Source organism: Emydura macquarii, unplaced genomic scaffold (assembly GCF_026122565.2).
Source record: "Emydura macquarii macquarii isolate MOO-44397 ecotype Brisbane River unplaced genomic scaffold, CSIRO-AGI_Emac_v2 contig_295, whole genome shotgun sequence".
Taxonomy (NCBI): domain Eukaryota; kingdom Metazoa; phylum Chordata; order Testudines; family Chelidae; genus Emydura; species Emydura macquarii.
Genome location: NW_027130432.1, coordinates 5,631,149 through 5,649,332, shown reverse-complemented (window position 1 = coordinate 5,649,332; position 18,184 = coordinate 5,631,149). Strand labels below are relative to the sequence as shown.

At 35.7% G+C, this 18,184-nt stretch overlaps 1 protein-coding gene across 9 annotated transcripts in view; it reads right to left on the bottom strand.

Annotated features, from left to right (window-relative positions):
- The window catches only part of CHD9 (chromodomain helicase DNA binding protein 9), a 185,573-nt gene that overhangs the window by 160,755 nt on the left and 6,634 nt on the right, over window positions 1-18,184 (bottom strand). For 6 of the 9 annotated variants that reach the window (XM_067550971.1, XM_067551008.1, XM_067551017.1 and 3 more), the window contains exons 2-5: window positions 15,241-15,434; window positions 14,024-14,158; window positions 13,415-13,505; window positions 1,804-3,410 (exon numbers count right to left, since the gene is read on the bottom strand). The exons of 1 other annotated variant lie outside the window; for it this stretch is intronic. In XM_067550971.1, coding sequence (XP_067407072.1) covers window positions 1,804-3,243 — 1,440 coding nt within the window. In that variant the 5' untranslated portion in view covers window positions 3,244-3,410; window positions 13,415-13,505; window positions 14,024-14,158; window positions 15,241-15,434. The remainder of the gene's footprint in view (window positions 1-1,803; window positions 3,411-13,414; window positions 13,506-14,023; window positions 14,159-15,240; window positions 15,435-18,184) is intronic. 2 more of the 9 variants (XM_067550979.1, XM_067550988.1) reach the window with 2 other exon arrangements.

Genomic DNA, 18,184 nt, shown 5'->3' with positions numbered 1-18,184 from the left:
CAAAAAGGATATTAAAAGTTCAAAAAAAGATGTTGAAAAATTGGAAAGAGTTCAGAAGAGAGCTATAAGAATGACTCAAGGTCTGGAAAACATGCCTTATACAGACAGATTAAAGCTCAATCTGTAGTATATCCAAGAGAAGGTTCAAAGGATCATGGTCTATGGATATTTATCTATAATAGGAAGAGATTTCTGACAGAACACAGAAAGGAATAAAGAGAGTAAATGGTTGTAAGCTGAACCTAGTCCTAGACAAATTCAAACTGGAAATAAGGCACTTATTAAAAAAAATAGTAATGGCAAATTAACCTTTGGAACAACTTACATGGTGATGTGGTGTTTTTACCATCACTAAGATTGAATATCTTTCTAAAAGGCATCCTATAGCTCAAACAGAACTTGTGGGCTTGATGAAGAAGTTACTGGGTGAGGTGTAAGCCTGTGTTATGTAGGAGGTAAGACTAGATCATCATCAATCCTCCCTTCTGACCATACAAATCTGAGTTTAAATGGCTCACGTAAGCTTTCAAGTTCATACCACTGAGTTCAGTACATTTGAGTGCATACCTTTGGTGCTGCAAGCTACTGAGTGGAATTTTCTAAAAAGTTGGGTCAACAGGACAGTGTTATACTGATTTACATGAACTCAGGTCTTCTTGTGTTTGTTTCCCTGGAAGGGATAACTGGAGAACTAGTAAATGTATGAAATCACAAGAATAAAGAAGCTGATTAAAATCAAAGATGGAAGTGGTTTTTACTCAGTAATTTTAATCAAACACCTATTTAATATAAGCGCAAACCTGACAAACAGGTGAAAATGAAGTTCACTTTAATAAAGACTCAACACAGCCACCCATTCAATTATGGGTGAAGAAATCTAATCCACTTCTCTGGGTCCTTCACAGAGACAGTCAGCAACAAGAGGCAACAAGGCAGGATTTAGCATTTCTGATATTTAAGTGTTAGGTAAAATAAAGAGTTTTTTCCCTTAGTTCTTCAGGCTTTTAATAAAGCAGCATTTTTTCCATTCCCCTAAAATTCAACAAGCTGAGAACCAGAACAGAAAATTTTAGTCAAAAAGAATTGAAAGTTGCAAGCATCTGAAAGCAGTAATTTAGAAAACAAGTTTGAACACATTAAAAGTTAAAGATAAGGTTACAGCTTTCATGACAGATCCTTGTCTTTTTACTGAATCAACATAGTCAAAGTTACCCAGTGGGGAAGATGTGCAACTCTGGTTACACGGCAGATACTAAAGTAACTAAAAACCTGCACTGCGCTATGAGAATAATAGCCCCTCAGAATCTGAAAGTTATACTTTAATCTTTTTTATTAAGAACAAACAACATATAACTGTTCTTAAAAATATATATTTGAACCTATTACACATAGTGAAATTCTTACTGCAGCAAAAATAAGATGTAGATCCCACACCTTAGACATAAGATTATTTGTTCCAGGCAAATACTGTAGTGATATTTCTAAAACTAATTCTGTATTAAGCATTTTAGTACCTAAGAGAGCTAAATTACAGATATTATTTATCCATTTAGATAGGAGTATGAATTGTAAGGTCTTCAGTATAACAACCAATATTTATATTTGGGGCTTGACTTTTTTTTAGGAGGGATGGACTATAGTTTCTTTTTCAAGGATAGAAGAGTTACTTATTCTTTAGTAACAAATGACCAACAAAAGATCAGAGATTTTAGAGTTACCTGTGGCCAAAGAATGAATACTTACCAGCATGATTAAGTTCAATGGAACAGTTAAGCCACACCCTCCCAAAAAAGGACTACATACCTGCCCTTGCAATGTTATACGATTTCTGTCTTGTAGATGGCGATTAGAAAATGAAGAATGCCAGGGATGCATCTGACTTTGGGTCGGTGTCCGAGCAATATCAGATGACTGCTTTACTTGCTGTGGGGTAATATGGTGTTCTATGTCATGCTCTAATATGTGGCTTGAAGTGTCCTGAACAAATGCTGAATCATCAAATTGGGGTAGAAGGTCTTCCTGAAGGAGGTCTTCGGGATCAAGTCCTGTAAATGGTTCAGCTTGAGACTCAACTTGATGAAGTAAGTTCTCATCCAAAGATGAAAAACCATTGCTTTCTATAGGATCACTGAAATGACTTATCTGAGAAGCAGAACCAGTAGAGGCTGGAAAATTAATGTTCACAGAAGAGAGTTTTGAACTACTGAAGTTACCCTGAGGATGTGATGAATGCAACATTTGGAAACTATTTGAATTCAAAGGTGTGTTAGGATTCAAGATGTGCTCGGTAGTTTCTTGCTTGGTCCCTGTTTGAGATGTAAAGGCATCACTTCCAGTATAATCAGATAAAGGATGCGTTTGTTGGCTAGTAGACAGAGCAGTAGAAGATTGTAGAAGGCTAGTAGGAGAAATGTGGTTATTAGAGTAAGAATATGGAGAAGAAAACGGCTGTGTATTATTAACAGAGCAAGCAGTCATAGTTGGGGACTGTCCATCAAAGTTGCCTTCTTGAGTCCCACAAAAATGTATTGAAGCACTGGCATTTTGAGAAAACTGTTGAACAGAGAGAGGCTGCTGTGAAGTTGATGGATTAGCAATTTGAGGTGAATGGGTAACATTGACTCGGCGTGGAGCAGATACATTAACCTCCATAAAGTTTTTTGGCTGACTCAGAGCATCTTGCCCTGCATTAACATTGTTTCTGCTTTGCTGTGACTGTAGTGAGGCACACTGATGTTGCTGTTCATTGGCCTGAAATAAGGCAAAGTCATGGTGTGCTACAAAGCTTTTATTTTGCTGCATAGACTGAGAATGTCCTTGGTGAAAAGGGGACCCATTTTGATTTGGAACAGTTGTGGTAGTTTGATGACCCCACATAGGACTACCATCAGCCACATCAGGAAACATCCCATTAGATTGATTTTGTGGATGGATTGGTGAGCAATTAAATTGAGTGTGTGGTGATAAGACACTGTCAGCTGGGCTGTTGAAAGACTGATTTACTTGAAGTTTCAGTGAATCATACTGGTTTAATTGCTCAAATTCACTCATCTTTTGTTGAGTTTGAGTATCTTGCACATGGTTCAATGAGTCTATGTGCAAAGGCTCAAATTCAGCACCCAAGTTCAATTCATCAACAAGTGAAACAGGTCCAGGTTGTACAAAGGCATCATCTGACAAACCTTCCAACGTCTCACTAAAAAGATTGGCATCATCAAAAAAATCCATCATAGGATCAGTCATCTTGATACGTCCACACTGCTGCGTCTCTGAACTCCAAATGGAGTCAATTTAGCCTCTCTGCAGTGAACAGCAACAGATTACTTCCAATGGTCACCAATTTATCCAACGCATGTCAACATCCATTAGTGGCTTCTGGAGAAATGTATGTCTTAAACTGTAAAAATATCCTAGGGAAGACAGAATAAGAACAATGACTTTAAACTACTTTCCTGGAGTTTTGTTTTTATTTAATTTTTATTTCCTCCTCCCCAAAGACTAGTTTATCAATTTTAGTTGTCATTCTCAAATATGTTATTTAATTTAGACTGTAAAGTTCTTTGGGGCAGAGACCTGTTATTTTTGTTTGTGTCTGATGTGACATATGCACTCATGGTGGTATATAAACAACATAAATAAAGTAACATTTGATGTTTTAATGCAACCTATTTACAGATATTACTCTGTATTGAGATAAACAAAAGTGAACAATTAAACTCATTTTGACCCTTTTTTTAAACAGAAGACTATCAAATTCTAATCATGAATAGGCTGTTTAATTTTGTATCTAAGTGTCCCACAAATAAAACAAATATGCAACTATTAATTTATTTCCTTTCTAATGTGTTATACTTTATACAGTTGAAGAATAAGTAATATTACATGAAACAATTCTGTATATTCTAGATCAAGCAAAATCTGAAAGGAGAAATGAAACAGTCTAAGATGCTTAAGACACACAGATCATCAGGTAACAACTTTAGTAGGCCGAAGTTCAGATAACAGATTTCTTCCAATTAAACTGAATGAATACATGATAATTTTAATGAAAATCTTAATTATTCAACATTTTTGTTGTGATTTTTCAGCCTAATAAACCTGTCAATTATCATTAGGCATTAATAAAATGATTAGTCACATACTGCTCATGGATTTTGCGCTCTCAATGGCAACCAGGAAATATCTAGTAATGTATTTTTTCAATATCGTTTTAATGTTATTATATTTTAAAAATGCAATAAACTGCAAATCAACTAAGTAAAAATTTAGAAGCACACACACAATATGCACAATTTCTACATTTACAAATGAAAATTGTGAGTGTAAGCAATTGTGGAAATCTGTCCCTTTGAGTATGTATATGCCAAAGGAAAAAATAAAGTAACTCATCAAGCTTTTCAACAGAATTGGTTAGAAATGTATTGGTAAAATTGAGATATTCACAAAGTCCCTGAAATACAGCATATTCATATTTCCATTTAACACAACAACCAATACACAAGCTTGAATGAAAATCTGTTCTATTATTGCTAGATGTAATAGTTTGACTCCTTAGGTAATCAGAAACTTTAGTCTTCAAGAACAATGAATACTTTAAAAATGCATTGGTCTTTTAACAGTCTCTCTCTTCTCATACACAACAAAAATTAACGTTCAGGTGGAAGAAAAAATTCTAACTCTTGAAACCCACCACCGCTAAACCATATCCTTGCTCCCCCAAAGTGTTCTCCTCCAGTGACTGACTCCCTGGCTATGACCACTGCACAACAAGTGTTGTGGTCTTCCTAGGGACATCATAAAAGGCTAAAAATATTTCCTTCTGAATAGATGTGCAGGTATCAAAGAAGTCTGAGCAGTGACATACCAAATATGCTTCGTGTACCATATGTCAAAAATAGAATGTAAGCAACAGAACATAAAGTGATGGACAATGAGTCATAAAAGGCTTCTCCTGTATCCATTCCAAACTGTACATGTATTTTGTTTACTATTTAAAGTCAGGTTTTTTTAAACTTCCAAGTTGCCAGAAATATTTGTAAATGTTTGCAATGATAAATTGGTCACTGTTCCACTCTAATGCAGGTTAATTGGTTGGACTTGTCTTTTTGTTAGGATTAAAAGCAAGATAGACAATTCTGATGGTGTTGCCAATATCAAACAGCTCCCTTTTCGTAATATGGCAGCCAACAACTGGAGTCAGATCAAAACATATTGTGGATATTTCTTTTTAAATAGTTTTACATACTAGGTATTGTCTCATCATGGAACCTGACGCAGTTCCTATTAAGGATAGAAAGACTACTATACACTTTTGAAGGATTTGGGTAGGGCCCCTGTAAGCTTTCAGACTACACCACAACTCAGAACTCAAGTAGTTTTTTAAAAAATTCCATGGCACACCAGCTCAGGCCTGACGGAACACCAGTGTGCCAATGCACGCTGGTTGGAAAACACTGCTCAAGAGAACCCTTCCGCTCTAAACCTGTTTTTGAACACTTACATAAAGTTTGTAAAAATGTTACCCTTTTGTCTGAAATGTATTATGTTTGATTTAGCACAAATGCAAATCTGTTTGGAAAGTTTAAAGATATTCTGCTTTGGAACACTACTCCTTCACACTTTAGGACATTTTCCAAATTGTTTTGCCGTTTGTGCAAACCAAACTGTTTTGCCCTTTGTGCAAAAATAAAAAGAACACAATTTTCAATGAACAATGAACACGGTTTTCTTTGGGGGAAACTGGAAGAGAAATTATATTCATGAACACTTTCAAATTTAATCTGTGCCTTGTTGTGATTTTCTTTACTAATTTAAACACATACTTAGCAAGAATAGTTAAATGTAAGCATGTCCCACGAATATTTACACACATTTTTAATCTCTAAATCACTATCTGAACCTTCAGCAGCTGTCCTTTCTTCTCCAAACTATGCTTAAAGATGAGAAATTATTCAAAACATTCTACAACATTTAAAAATTTTGAAAGAGAGAGCAAGGCAGCCCAGGTGGAAGGCATCTGAACCTGATGGGTTCTTTAAATGGCTGCCATTTCCCCAGTCCACTTCAAACAAACCCATCCTTCCCAAATCTTAGTTAAGGCAAAAGGTGCAAAAACCCCTCAAAATAAAGAGAGAAAATCTTTTGTAAAAAATTGGCCAGAGAACTCCCCCCACCCTCTGTTCCTGTTTGGTTCTACTAAGTGCTCCTTTTCACAGATCTATCCACATCAACACCTTGCTCCTTTTCTCTATCAGAAACAGGCGGTTAGTGATATAACCGCAGCATTGTGTTAGCACCACTTAGCCATTTTTGGTTGTCTCCCTTCCTGCTAACAAAGTAGTGTGTTAGGAAACCCTGTCAACCTGTTATAAGTACCTTACACGGAAATTGCAAAAGGAAGGAGTTTCGAACTTTTAATCCTCATCTTTAGGGCTGCATGCCCAAGATGCGTATTCACTGACAGAGGCAAATTCTCTGCTGTCAGATCAATATATCCGGATCGATTGAGCAGCAGTGAAGAGCCACTCAATCAATCCGGAAGTCGATTCAATTAAACCACTTCCTCAAAAGGCGTAGCACTGCATCAACAGGTACACCATTCTTGTCGACGCAGCATAGTGGAGACGGCACACAGAAGAGGATTTAGGAAGTTGACGTAAGTTACGAAGTACTCTGTGTAGCTTGCGTAACTCCTGTCGACTGCTGCTGAATTTCTCCATAAGTATATACCAGGCCCCAGTTTAACAATTAGAGATTCTGCCAGATCAAAGGGATGCAAGTTTCATATCCAAGTACCCCTCATGGAAGATGGCCTTCTGGCATATCCCCATTTTAAATAGAGTAGGGAGTCAAGTCTTGAGCATGTCCAATGACTGAAACTGCAGTAATAGCTTGAACAGGCAGAATGTATAAGATGCGATTGAAACAAATTGGTACCTGTTCTTTTACCTCTCCTAAGGTTACTTTACTTTAACTTTTTCTTCCATTTTGGCAAAATTGCATATTTTCTGCACCATATGATCACTAGATGTTTTAAAACAGATTTAAGGCAACTGAAAGTTATGATTTTGCACAACAATCTAATTTACCTCCCTTGTGGTATTGTAGTATTTTGTGTAAATGTAGTATTTTGTGACAAAGTAAATTTGTTATGGAAGTGTGACTGAATTCCATGACTTTATAGGTTTAAATTCTTATCCATGATGGTGCATTATTGCACAACAGGGTTACTGTTAATCTGAAAAACCTAGTCTTATTACAAGTTTCAGATTCCTTGTATAAGGTTGAGGTTTTATTGTTTTTGACACTAAAACATTAATAAATTGCCTATATGAAGCCAGTGATACAAGTGGCAACTAGCCAAGAAGATGAATACATTCTTGTTCGAGTTTTCAGAGGTCATTACCTCTTATTAGCTAGTGTAATGTACATTTAATAAATTCATAATTTCAGGTTTCTCTCAAATTTTCATTTTTGATCAAAAGTGGCATTTTAACTCAAATTAATCTAAGATAGTTCCATAATTTTTTTCAATGTAATCAATACAATACAAATACAAACAAACAATACATGTCCTGTTCTTATCTTGTTTCTCTCTTATTTCTTATAATCTCAAAAGATCAGTATTTAGGGCTTATCTCTATGGGGAAATTGACCAGCACAGCCATTCCAGAATAATTCTGTATGGCTAATCGATTCTGAAACAAATGCCACTTTATTCCAGAATAACTACTCCACTTTGCCTAAATGAATTATCAGGATGCTACTTGCAATAAGCCTTGTTTTTTCTCAACCAAAACATGCTTTGCCATTTGTCATCCTCAGTCATGACATCACACCTAAAATGTATTATGTAGATTCTTTGTGACAGGAACCATATCATTTGATGTCTCCTGTGAAGTATCTAGCACACTTTTTGACAGGAAAAAACTCTGTAATCATGATTGAATCAGAAAGACCAACACTTCCCACCTTTAATTTTTTGACTCAATCACTGGTCATTCAAACAAAGTGCCTAAACTTTAATCTAATCAAATTTTAGTAATGCAGAAGAGATATACTTCAAATCAGAGATTAAACCCCCAAATTTAAAAAAGTGGCTGATTCAAATAGGTCATTAAAAATTAGCAGAAAACTTTCCTAAATGGGCGTGGTGATGCCATACCATCAACTTCTGCACAACCTGAGCTTTCATTTAAAATCAAATGAATGTTATCCCTTAGTTGTGAAGGGGATGGGAAGACCACCTACAAAACTTACCAATTACAAACAGGGAATAATATCAATACAGTGCTGTTCCTCTCAACCTGTCCACAGACAGCCAGTCCCTCTCCTAAACTGCAGTGAAAAATACTACCAAGTCATTTTTTCCACTGCTTATTTTCAGAACCATTTGAGCAGCAATACAACTGATAATGATTAGGTCAGTTTCTCTCCGCTGCTTGTAAAGCAAGCTCTGAGCAATAAGAAAAGGCATATCAAAACTAAGCAGGGGGATCCAGAGATTGAGGTTGAGCTCTAGTAGTGTAGGGGTCACCAAAAGAAAATAGGCAGCAGGTTAAAAATGAACAATAGGATGTACTTCTTCACACAATGTAGAGTCAACCTATGGAACTCCTTGCCAGAGGATGTTGAGGAAGGCCAAGACTGTAACGGGGTTCAAAAAAGTACTAGATAAGCTCATGGAGGATAGGCCCATCAATGGCTATTGGCCAGGATAGGCATGGATTGCTGTTTGCCAGAGGCTGAGAATGGCCAATGGGATGGATCACTTGATTACCTGTTCTATTAATTTCTTCTGAAGCACCTGGCATTGGCCACTGTTGGAAGACAGGATACTGGGCTAGATGAACCACTGGTCTGACCCAGTATGGCCATTTTTATGTTCTAGGTAAAGTAGCAGCTTTTCCACGCATATATCTCGTACAGAAGAGGAGGAGGTGCTAACACAGAAAAAATACATTTTCTCCATTACATCAGTCAGAGAAGTTAATGGTCAGGTTTCAAATGTATCAAACCCTAGCTAGCCAGAAGCTAAGAAAAGCTATAGACACCCAAATGGGGCATATTTATTGCTGGAAACCCAGTAAGAAGCTAGCAACTACCATTTTCCCAGCAGCTATGGAGGGTTGGCTTTTTACCTGGGCATTGCCCCGGTCAGTCTTTGGTTGGTACGTGTAGTCCTCTGATTTAAGTATCTTGTAAATTCTTCAAGATGTACGTGTGAGAGAAAGGATGGGATGAGGGATTAACGGAATGAATCAGCTAGGAGAAATAGGCATAAAAGTTAGACAGATTGTTGGAAGAGAGGCATGGTGGCAGGAAATAGAAGAATAAAGAGGAAAAATGTGGTGGAGGAAGTATAGAACATAATAAGGGGAAAGAAAGATGCATATAAAGGAGCAGACAGAAAAAAAGCTTAAAAACCTTTGGACAGGTGAGGGAACAAATGAAAGAGGAATGAAATCAAGAAGGAAGAGTGTAAAAAGGCAAGAGACAGCAAGTTATGCTTTTAAAAATTTATTAAATGGAAAGCTGATGAAGAGCATCACAATTAAATACAGGACACAATAAAGACTACAGAACAGTTATATTTCTTTAATTAGAGAGACACTGAGGACACAAAAGCTATTATTCTTCCTGACTAGTAGGCTCAGTCCTTTGCTAGAAGATGTCAAGTAAACATTCAGCACAATATCCCAACACGACATCAATTTTGCCTACTGTAAATAAATCACTGCTCCACACCGAGAGGGCAGATTGTTGAAAAATATATTCCCTGCCAGAAATGATAAAACCTCTGGCACCAATGACTGCTTTCATATGGAAATTTGAGACATCATCATCCACGTTAAGGTTAATGTCCATTCAGAAGGCCAAAGAGGTTTAAAAAAGTAAGCTTGGTTATGGACATGGTGCAACTAAATTTGAAATATTTGTAAAAGATGGGAGTTAGAGAAATGAACAAAGACTATAAAAGATCAAAAGGAAAAGTTTATATATTATATACAAAATACACATGCAGCTTTAATGTTCCAGTGAGGAGGGAATTTCTTGACCCATTCTATTCTAATATGAAAGAAATTTGATTCTGACCCATTCAATTCTTGAAAGCTTGTATAAAACACTTCTAGCCTTACATTCATAGAAAGTCTTTCTTCATATAGAAAAAATCATTTAATTGTGACAAGCAAATCTGACAGCAACCTGGATGAAACCATGATAGCGTTAGTATCTGATGTAAATTACTGGGACCTACAGGTAGGAAGGAAGAAATTAAGTTTGTAAGCGGAAAGAGGGGGGAGAAGAAAAGAAAAGTTTCATTTTTTAGACTTAAGAACTGCTCTACAAAATAGTAGAAGAGACTTGCTTCTAACTGTGCAGAGATTTGCCATGGAAAGTGCTGAGGTATTCTTTTTATATCTTACCAAGTTGTACACAGCACATGAAAATGAGTCATATTCTTGATTACCAAATTCCTTAGTCCAGTGGCTCTCAACCTGTGGTCCATGGACCCCTGGGGGTCCACAGACTACGTCTAAGGGGTCCGTGAAAGGTGGTTATCATCATAGAGCATGGTTTTCAACCTGTGGTCCATGAACCCCAAGCGGTCCACAGACTATGTCTAAGATTTCCGAAGTGGTCCGCACCTCCATTTGAAATTTTTTAGGGGTCTGCAAATGAAAAAAGGTTGAGAACCACTGCCTTAGTCATTGGCTGCACAAAGAATATACAATACCAGAGATGTAGACAACAGCAAAGATGAACCTAAATAATATATGTGCAAGAATACACTGATATTTTTAAAACTTTTGTGGTTTTCTCTTGCATAACAGATTTAAACCCAGACATTATCTCTCCAGGATCAAAGACTATCACATTGTTATTTTTGTGTTATTTTCATCTTAGTTAAGGTTCTCTTTGAAGAACTATAATGTTAAAGTAAAAGTTATTGCTCATTTTTGTTTCTAGAGAAACATTATGCTAACATGGATGTAAGGTTAAATGTATATGTAGGTATTTTACAGTTACATACACTACAGGGATGGTATAATTATCCCTGAAACATATTCTACATCAAGGAAATTCAGACTTAAAATTGAATCTTATGTTAAGATTTGTTAATGTTGTTGATATGCTAAAGTACAGAAATGCACAGTAAGGTTACCCTAACAAACTTAACTCTGCCCTGTCACAACACCTTACAACAACCATACATTATGACCAAGGTATTTTATCATTTGTAGTCAGACAAATTAACAGTGATTTTTCAAGATATCGGATCTTTCTCTCCCCCCCCCCAATGGCATGACTACAGGGCAAGGGCAGAGTTAGGTTACTTGGTATCCCACCTGTGCATTTCCATACCTTAAGATTAAATCTTAAAAGTCCAGATATATGTTAACACTGATTTTTCTACATTTATAATGCTTATTTTGCAATAATTAGACCATTCCTGTAGCATGTGTGTTGAGATTAGGTTACGACTGAGGATACATAATTTGTGGCTGGGAATTTCCTTTTTAATTAAAAATTTCAGACATGAACACTGAATTCAAACCCCAAAAAAGAATGTTTACATGTGATACTTCCTATAATATGAAGAATGGAAGAATCAAATTTAAATTGTTGTGGTTTTTTTAAGGCAACTTTTAGGGACATATTCACCAGTATGCCCTGACTGCTTTATGCTTCTGTGGAGCAGCACCAAACAGCAAGAGCGTGCTGGCTAATCTAGATGAATATACACCTCCCAGCAGCACAAAGCATACACCCAGTTTCCTCCTCCCTCCTGCACATCACACCCCAAGTCACTGCTCCCTCCTGCATTCCCCACAACCCCCTGTATGCAGAGGTCCTTGTTTTCCCCTCTCCTCCCTAACCTCTCTGCTGACAAGATCTGGCGCAACGGGTAGTTTTTGGACAACAATATTGAGGATTAATGGTACATTTTTGACATTCTTCATAACGAATAGTTTCAGTACGCAGAGACTGACAAATGATGTCCTACTTCAGATAATTATACAAAAAATAAGTCATTTACAAAGAGGATCCATCTTCTATTACTCTCAATGTAAGTAAATAGAAGCTTTCCAAAACAGGCAAGATAGTGGCCCTTTCTGATGTCAGGGGCCACTTCTCTGCTCAGTGCAGCTTGGCTTCAGTCCAACTGAGAACAATCATAAATGGCAGCAATTTTAAGACAGCACTTCTTCATGGAATTCTCTGTATCAAATCCATTCAGCCTCTGCTGAACAATAAACTTTCAGTTATGAAGAAGACAGTAAAAGATTACTATTAATCTATTAATTCCAAAACTATTTATTTAACTGCAGTCTATGTAGCATACGCACATTTCAGTTTTTGCTAGAAGCGAAGTTTGAAGATATATTAATTACTGATATCATTAGGGATAAGAGTTTTGAGGCCAGTTGCTGCTACATTTTTTAAAGGATGTATTTTAAAATCAATTTTAACTCAAACTAATGGATTTATTTGTATGTCCTCAGAAAATTACTGTATATTCAAAAAGTACTGAAATTTTGGAGTGGATACACTGTTTTATATATATATAACAAAGTGGTGGAATCCTGCTACTTAATTCAATCTCAGATATGGAGCTGAAAATGGTGCCTTCATACTATGCTAGCAAGTTGTTGGGGATTTTTTAAATAGCCAATTTTTTACATATGAAAATGGTGGATGGATGGAACTTGTATATTTAGACAAATATAACAAAACTTGAATATTGGTGTCCATCTAAAAAGCATCTCAGAACTTCCCCAAAGACAGATCTTTTCCTACTGTATGGGGGAATATGCTGTTCAATAAGTGAATTAAAATATGCCTGAAGTATGTTTCAGATGATATTTGTTCAGTGCATTACCAAGTGTATCTTAATTTTAAAATTAAAAAAAAAAAAAGACTCATGAAGTTCTCAGTTTTTCCATCTTTGCCTGAAGAACAAAGGTGTATCAAAAGGTCTTTGTTGAACAGAATCTCCTTCCACCTGAAAACTCCACATTGAAATTGCAGACTGTTTTCCCAAAGTAAAAACGGATTTACTTTACACTCCATAAAAATAATCTCATAGATCAACTCTTGAATATATACATAAATTCAATCATTCTGTTTCTCTGACTCTAATATCACCAATAACTATAGGGTGGCTCAATTAAGACAGTGATACTTGTTAAAATATTCTGTTCTTGAAGTGTCTATATTAGTCTAAACAGGTTTCAAAATTACTACAAGCTAATACAAACTCTTAGATGACGCAATGATGTAAACTGTCTGATTAACACAGAAGAATCTGAAAAACAACAGTTGTTGAAAGTGAAATGTTCTTACTGAATATTTTCATTCTGTAAGATATTTGATAAAAGGACAAGTCAAAATTAAAAGAATCCCTTACCCATGAACTAAGAGTGCATATCCTTCGTGAAGAGTTAAGAAACTCAGGGTGATGCTTATCCCAAATTAGGTAGCTCATTATCATTAGGGACCTGAAAGGTGAAGCACAGTAACAAAAGCCACATCACATCTACACTTCAAGGTCATATCTTAGCACGTGATAATTCAGCTACTGAGTACATTCTATGGAATTGATCACTTGGGAACATTAGAATTTACATTTATTCATAAATTAGAAAGATTTTTAAAGCAATTTCTCAAATTTCTATTTGCTCACTTACCTAAGATAAGTGAAATTGGTTTTTTTTAATATCACTCTAAGAGGTTAAAATGAAAGGGAGAAGGACCATCATTGTAATAGAGATGTAGACAGATTTTGTGCCAGATATTTTAAATTTAAAATGCTGAATATAGCGAGTATGATAATTTTCAAGACTGAATAAAACTTATTCTTAAGGGTTAAGGTTTGAACTTGCCAATGCTTATACATTAAACTATTTAGCAGACAGTAAAAGGCATAGCTGAAGGTTGCTGTGATTACACACCAGGGCTTAACAAATGTACTTGCCAATACCAAGTAATATTGCTGAATTGGGGGAAGTGCACTTACTCGACAGTCATGCTCCAATCCCCCATTGGACATAGCGGGGAGTGGAGCTCACAGAGCCTAGAAGAGGCATCAAGTGTGCAAACACACTGCAGGGAAGGGGAGGGGTGAGGGGAGAAGTAAAAGCATCTGGGATCCCTGCAAGAGAGAAAACACAATGAAGCATATCATCCCCCTGCCGCAGTGCTGAGTGGGAAGGAGAAAGGGGGAAATAAGTGGATTTACATTCTATATCAATATACTTTTATAGATAGATCTCCCCATACAAAAACATGATCCTTTTCCCAGGCATACAGAGCAGCCTTAAATTCAGTTAAATACAAGCCTCCAGTTTTCTCAAGAACAGTTTCTCAGGAGACCTCTCTAATATGCTCTCACAAATTTATTAATGAAGTTTTACTCCTAACTACATCACTTTTTTTTTTTTTTTTTTTTTTTTGAAACTTCACAATATTTTAAGCAGGATACAACTCATTCTCCGTGTATGTTCCAAACAATGCCCAACACTGCTATCAGGAACTGTTTACCATAAGCTAGCAACTTCACACTAAAATGGTATTTTGTATGCACTCTTGATATATATGCTTCAATATCTGCCCTTCTTTCCTCATTTAAGAACTTGTAAACTCATTCTAAAGTTGGTAGATTGAAGTACACTTAGTCTAATTACAGTCTGTTCCATGTTAGGAATTTTTGCACCCTAAAGAAGGATTTCTCATTGATGCAAAGACAAAAATTGGTTTTGTCTAAAAAATTAGACAGACACCCCTCTGAAACATCCTCTGACATCTCTTAGGTGATATCTAAGAGTTTCGTATAGGAATAACCACATAAGTTTCCTTTAGATTTTTTTCTTATATTGAGATTTCATATCACAACAGAAAAAAAAATTGAGATTCCCTTCACAGAGATTCAAAAACCCTCTATTCCCAACTGTCAATCAAGTTGAGAACCCATACTTCTAGAGTTTAACAATCAAGTATTACTAAATGTACAAAACTTTTCTGAATAATTAAGAGTTCACTGGTAAATAAGTACTGCGAACAGATAAAGTTAACATAGCATAAGGTTTTGCAACACACAAATTAATGTTATTTATTTTCAATGTTAATTTAATCTGAAAAAAATAAACCATGATCTTGCAATCAAACATTTCCCTCCCAACTAGTTTATAAATTAAAAACATCCCAACTACAGAAAACTGATTTAACTGCACTTACCAACTGTTGCAAACATCAGCTTGCTTAAATGTTTTGCTATCTGAAACATAGCTGTCAATCACAAATTCTTCCTCAAATGGATTCTGTCAGTACCTCAGAAGAAATACGAAACAGGATTCTCACTCTTCAAGCCAAGAGAGACCACTTGCCTCAGATATTAAGACCACCATGGAGTATTTGTGGCTTCGAAGAATCTTGTGTTAAAAAGAAAACAGAAACAAAGGATGAATTAACAAAAAAAAGACATTATTCTAATTATTAAAGCATTAAAAAGTGTTACCTGTGCACAGATAGCTCAACGACAATTACACCAATAAGTTCAGAAAAATAAAATATCTATGCAAAACTACAGAAAGCTGCATGCACACAGGCTAGTCAAAGTCAAAAGAAAAAAAAATGGAATCCAACCCATTCTCATATTTCTTATTTAAGCAGCCACCTTTCTTTACTATGTGTTGTCATTTAGTTATTTTGCCAAACTTACACTCAGCTGTTAAATGATGCATCAACTAGAAAGGAGTTTAGTAAAGCCACTGTGATTTGGAAGGGAGCCCTATTATTTGTCCTGAATAATGTGGATAGGGTTAATACGATGTATATAAATTGTAGGGACCAATTTTATCAACATGAACTGGAATGAAGATTGTTTACAAACTTGGCTGGTCTGAACAAAGCTATTCTAGAAGTAACACTTTTCAGAAATGGTCTGCCATTACCCAAACAAGGAGGCCAGTGTTCTTTTGTAAAATACCAATACAAAAAAACCCCAAAAGAAGTACCTTCCTCTGCACACATGTACACATACATACATTACATACAATATAATTCTGAGAATCCCTAACTCACTCTTACTGGAGTCAAAGCATCACCATTTTAAAAAAATAATTTGGAACCATAAACATGAAAATAATCTACCTCCATTCAATTTAGTCTCTCCACATACATTAGTAAAAAGTGGAATACACTATTTATTTCGGTTTATTTAGGGTAACCATTCTGGTTCAATTGAATTTTGATACCCCCTAAAATTCATGATAACAAAAGACTAGTGAGTTAAAGACTATTTACGTATATGTGCTTATGACCAAGTGTCTTCTTGTATACAACATGAGGCTTGATTTCAAATGTCACTACTCGAACGTAAGTGTAGAATAAACCACATGTATAAGTGGTTTTCTGGATTGGAACATTTCTTTGCAAGCACTGGTAATAACACAAGTGTGTGCTGTACCTCGTCAGTAAAGTAGATCTTAACATGTTAAGATAAAGATGAATGAAACAGTCTTGAATATTCTGCTCTTTGAAAAAGTCTTCAGCTTGGGAAAAAAACTATATGCATCCAAAATTTCAACTGTAAGATTACTGGAACAGGGAACAAATATTGTTAACTTATTCTACTATTACAAGATATTTTTTGGATAAGCCAGATAAAAGTTATTATAAAGTCTGCTGTAGTCATTTTGACAAGTTTCAGGGCTCCATATCGAAAATGAACCAAGTTTCTCAATTTTCTCACCCAAATATATCTTAATCTGAACATGCCAATATGAAGAGCATGCTTTCCCCTTGGTAGATCAGAATGAAGCATATCCTTTAAGTGACCTGCGTGGAAACCAAAACCTATCATAAGATTAGGAAAACATTTTAATTTGAGGAAGAAGGTAAAAGGTTTATTTGCTTTTTTTCATTATTTAAGATGAAATAGGAAAGTTTTCTAATAAGTTTTAAAACTTTTTACCCCTATTTTGAAGCAATTATGAGCAATTATGTGGAAGTTGCAAGGTATGGTCAAATGTTCACAAAGAACCAGGAAAAAGCTCTCAGTTTCTCTTGTGGCCTAAAACAAGATTTCATTAAGGTCTCCAGAGATGAAATAATGAACTACTAACGCATTTCACAACCTAACCTTCCTTCATCATACATCTCTACCAATACACATTAATCTTGACCTTTATTAACTCTGCTATTCCAGTCTCATGACTGTCCTGGTGAGCTATTGCTAGCTACCAAGTTGTGTGGTGGTTTTCTGAGCTGTGATAATTTTATTACGTGAACAAGGGAGTAAACAAAGGTCAGAGCAGAGGTCATATTTATTTTGCTGTCAGCTAAGGCTGATATGCACAGATTGACAGTATTGAAGACTGTTTACACATAAGTGCAAGTAATTTTCTGTGCAAATTCAGAAAAGCAGAATTTCAAGCCTCAATGAAGCTCAGATTAAGGTGCCACAGGTATTCCTTAAAGTATTACCTTATGTTGTGCAGAACAAGTCCACAGTTTCAGGCTTCCCTCTCATCATCATGTTTAAGCCCACATCTTTGAGATACAGAGCACACAAAACTTCTGACATTATAATAATGTTTCTAATGTAAGTTCAACATTTATGGGTCCTAAACAATGCATTGCAGAAAAGAAGTTTTAGACTTCCTTAATAGATCGCTTCTTTCCTCACTTAAAAACAAAATAAATTCCAAGTGACAATATCTTAAGGATACTGAGAATTATCTTTTACAACTATGGTTTCAGTAGAGACAGTGGATTCAGAATGCTTCTTGAATTCTCTTGTCATCTGAGCACAGGACTCGAAAAGTAGTAACTCCTGAGCTCTTACTCCATTTTAGTACCAACACCTTTTGTCATAATCTGTTTCACTGGCATCCATCAGTAAACTGAAGATAACAGATACCTATTTCCAGGTGGGTTCTGAGAATTATAATTGTGAATTTCATAGAAGACAAAATCTCTAGATTAGAGACTAAATTTATTATGACTTCTGAAAAATGGTGATAAATATTTTGAAATACTATTCATTACAGCCATCAAGAAACAGTGTTACATAGACCCATGGCTTGATTCTTGTCACATGTACACTGGTTTTACCACCAGTTCATTTTCAATAATATTGTGGATTAAAAAAAAAAGCCAAATGATTTTTTTTAAATAA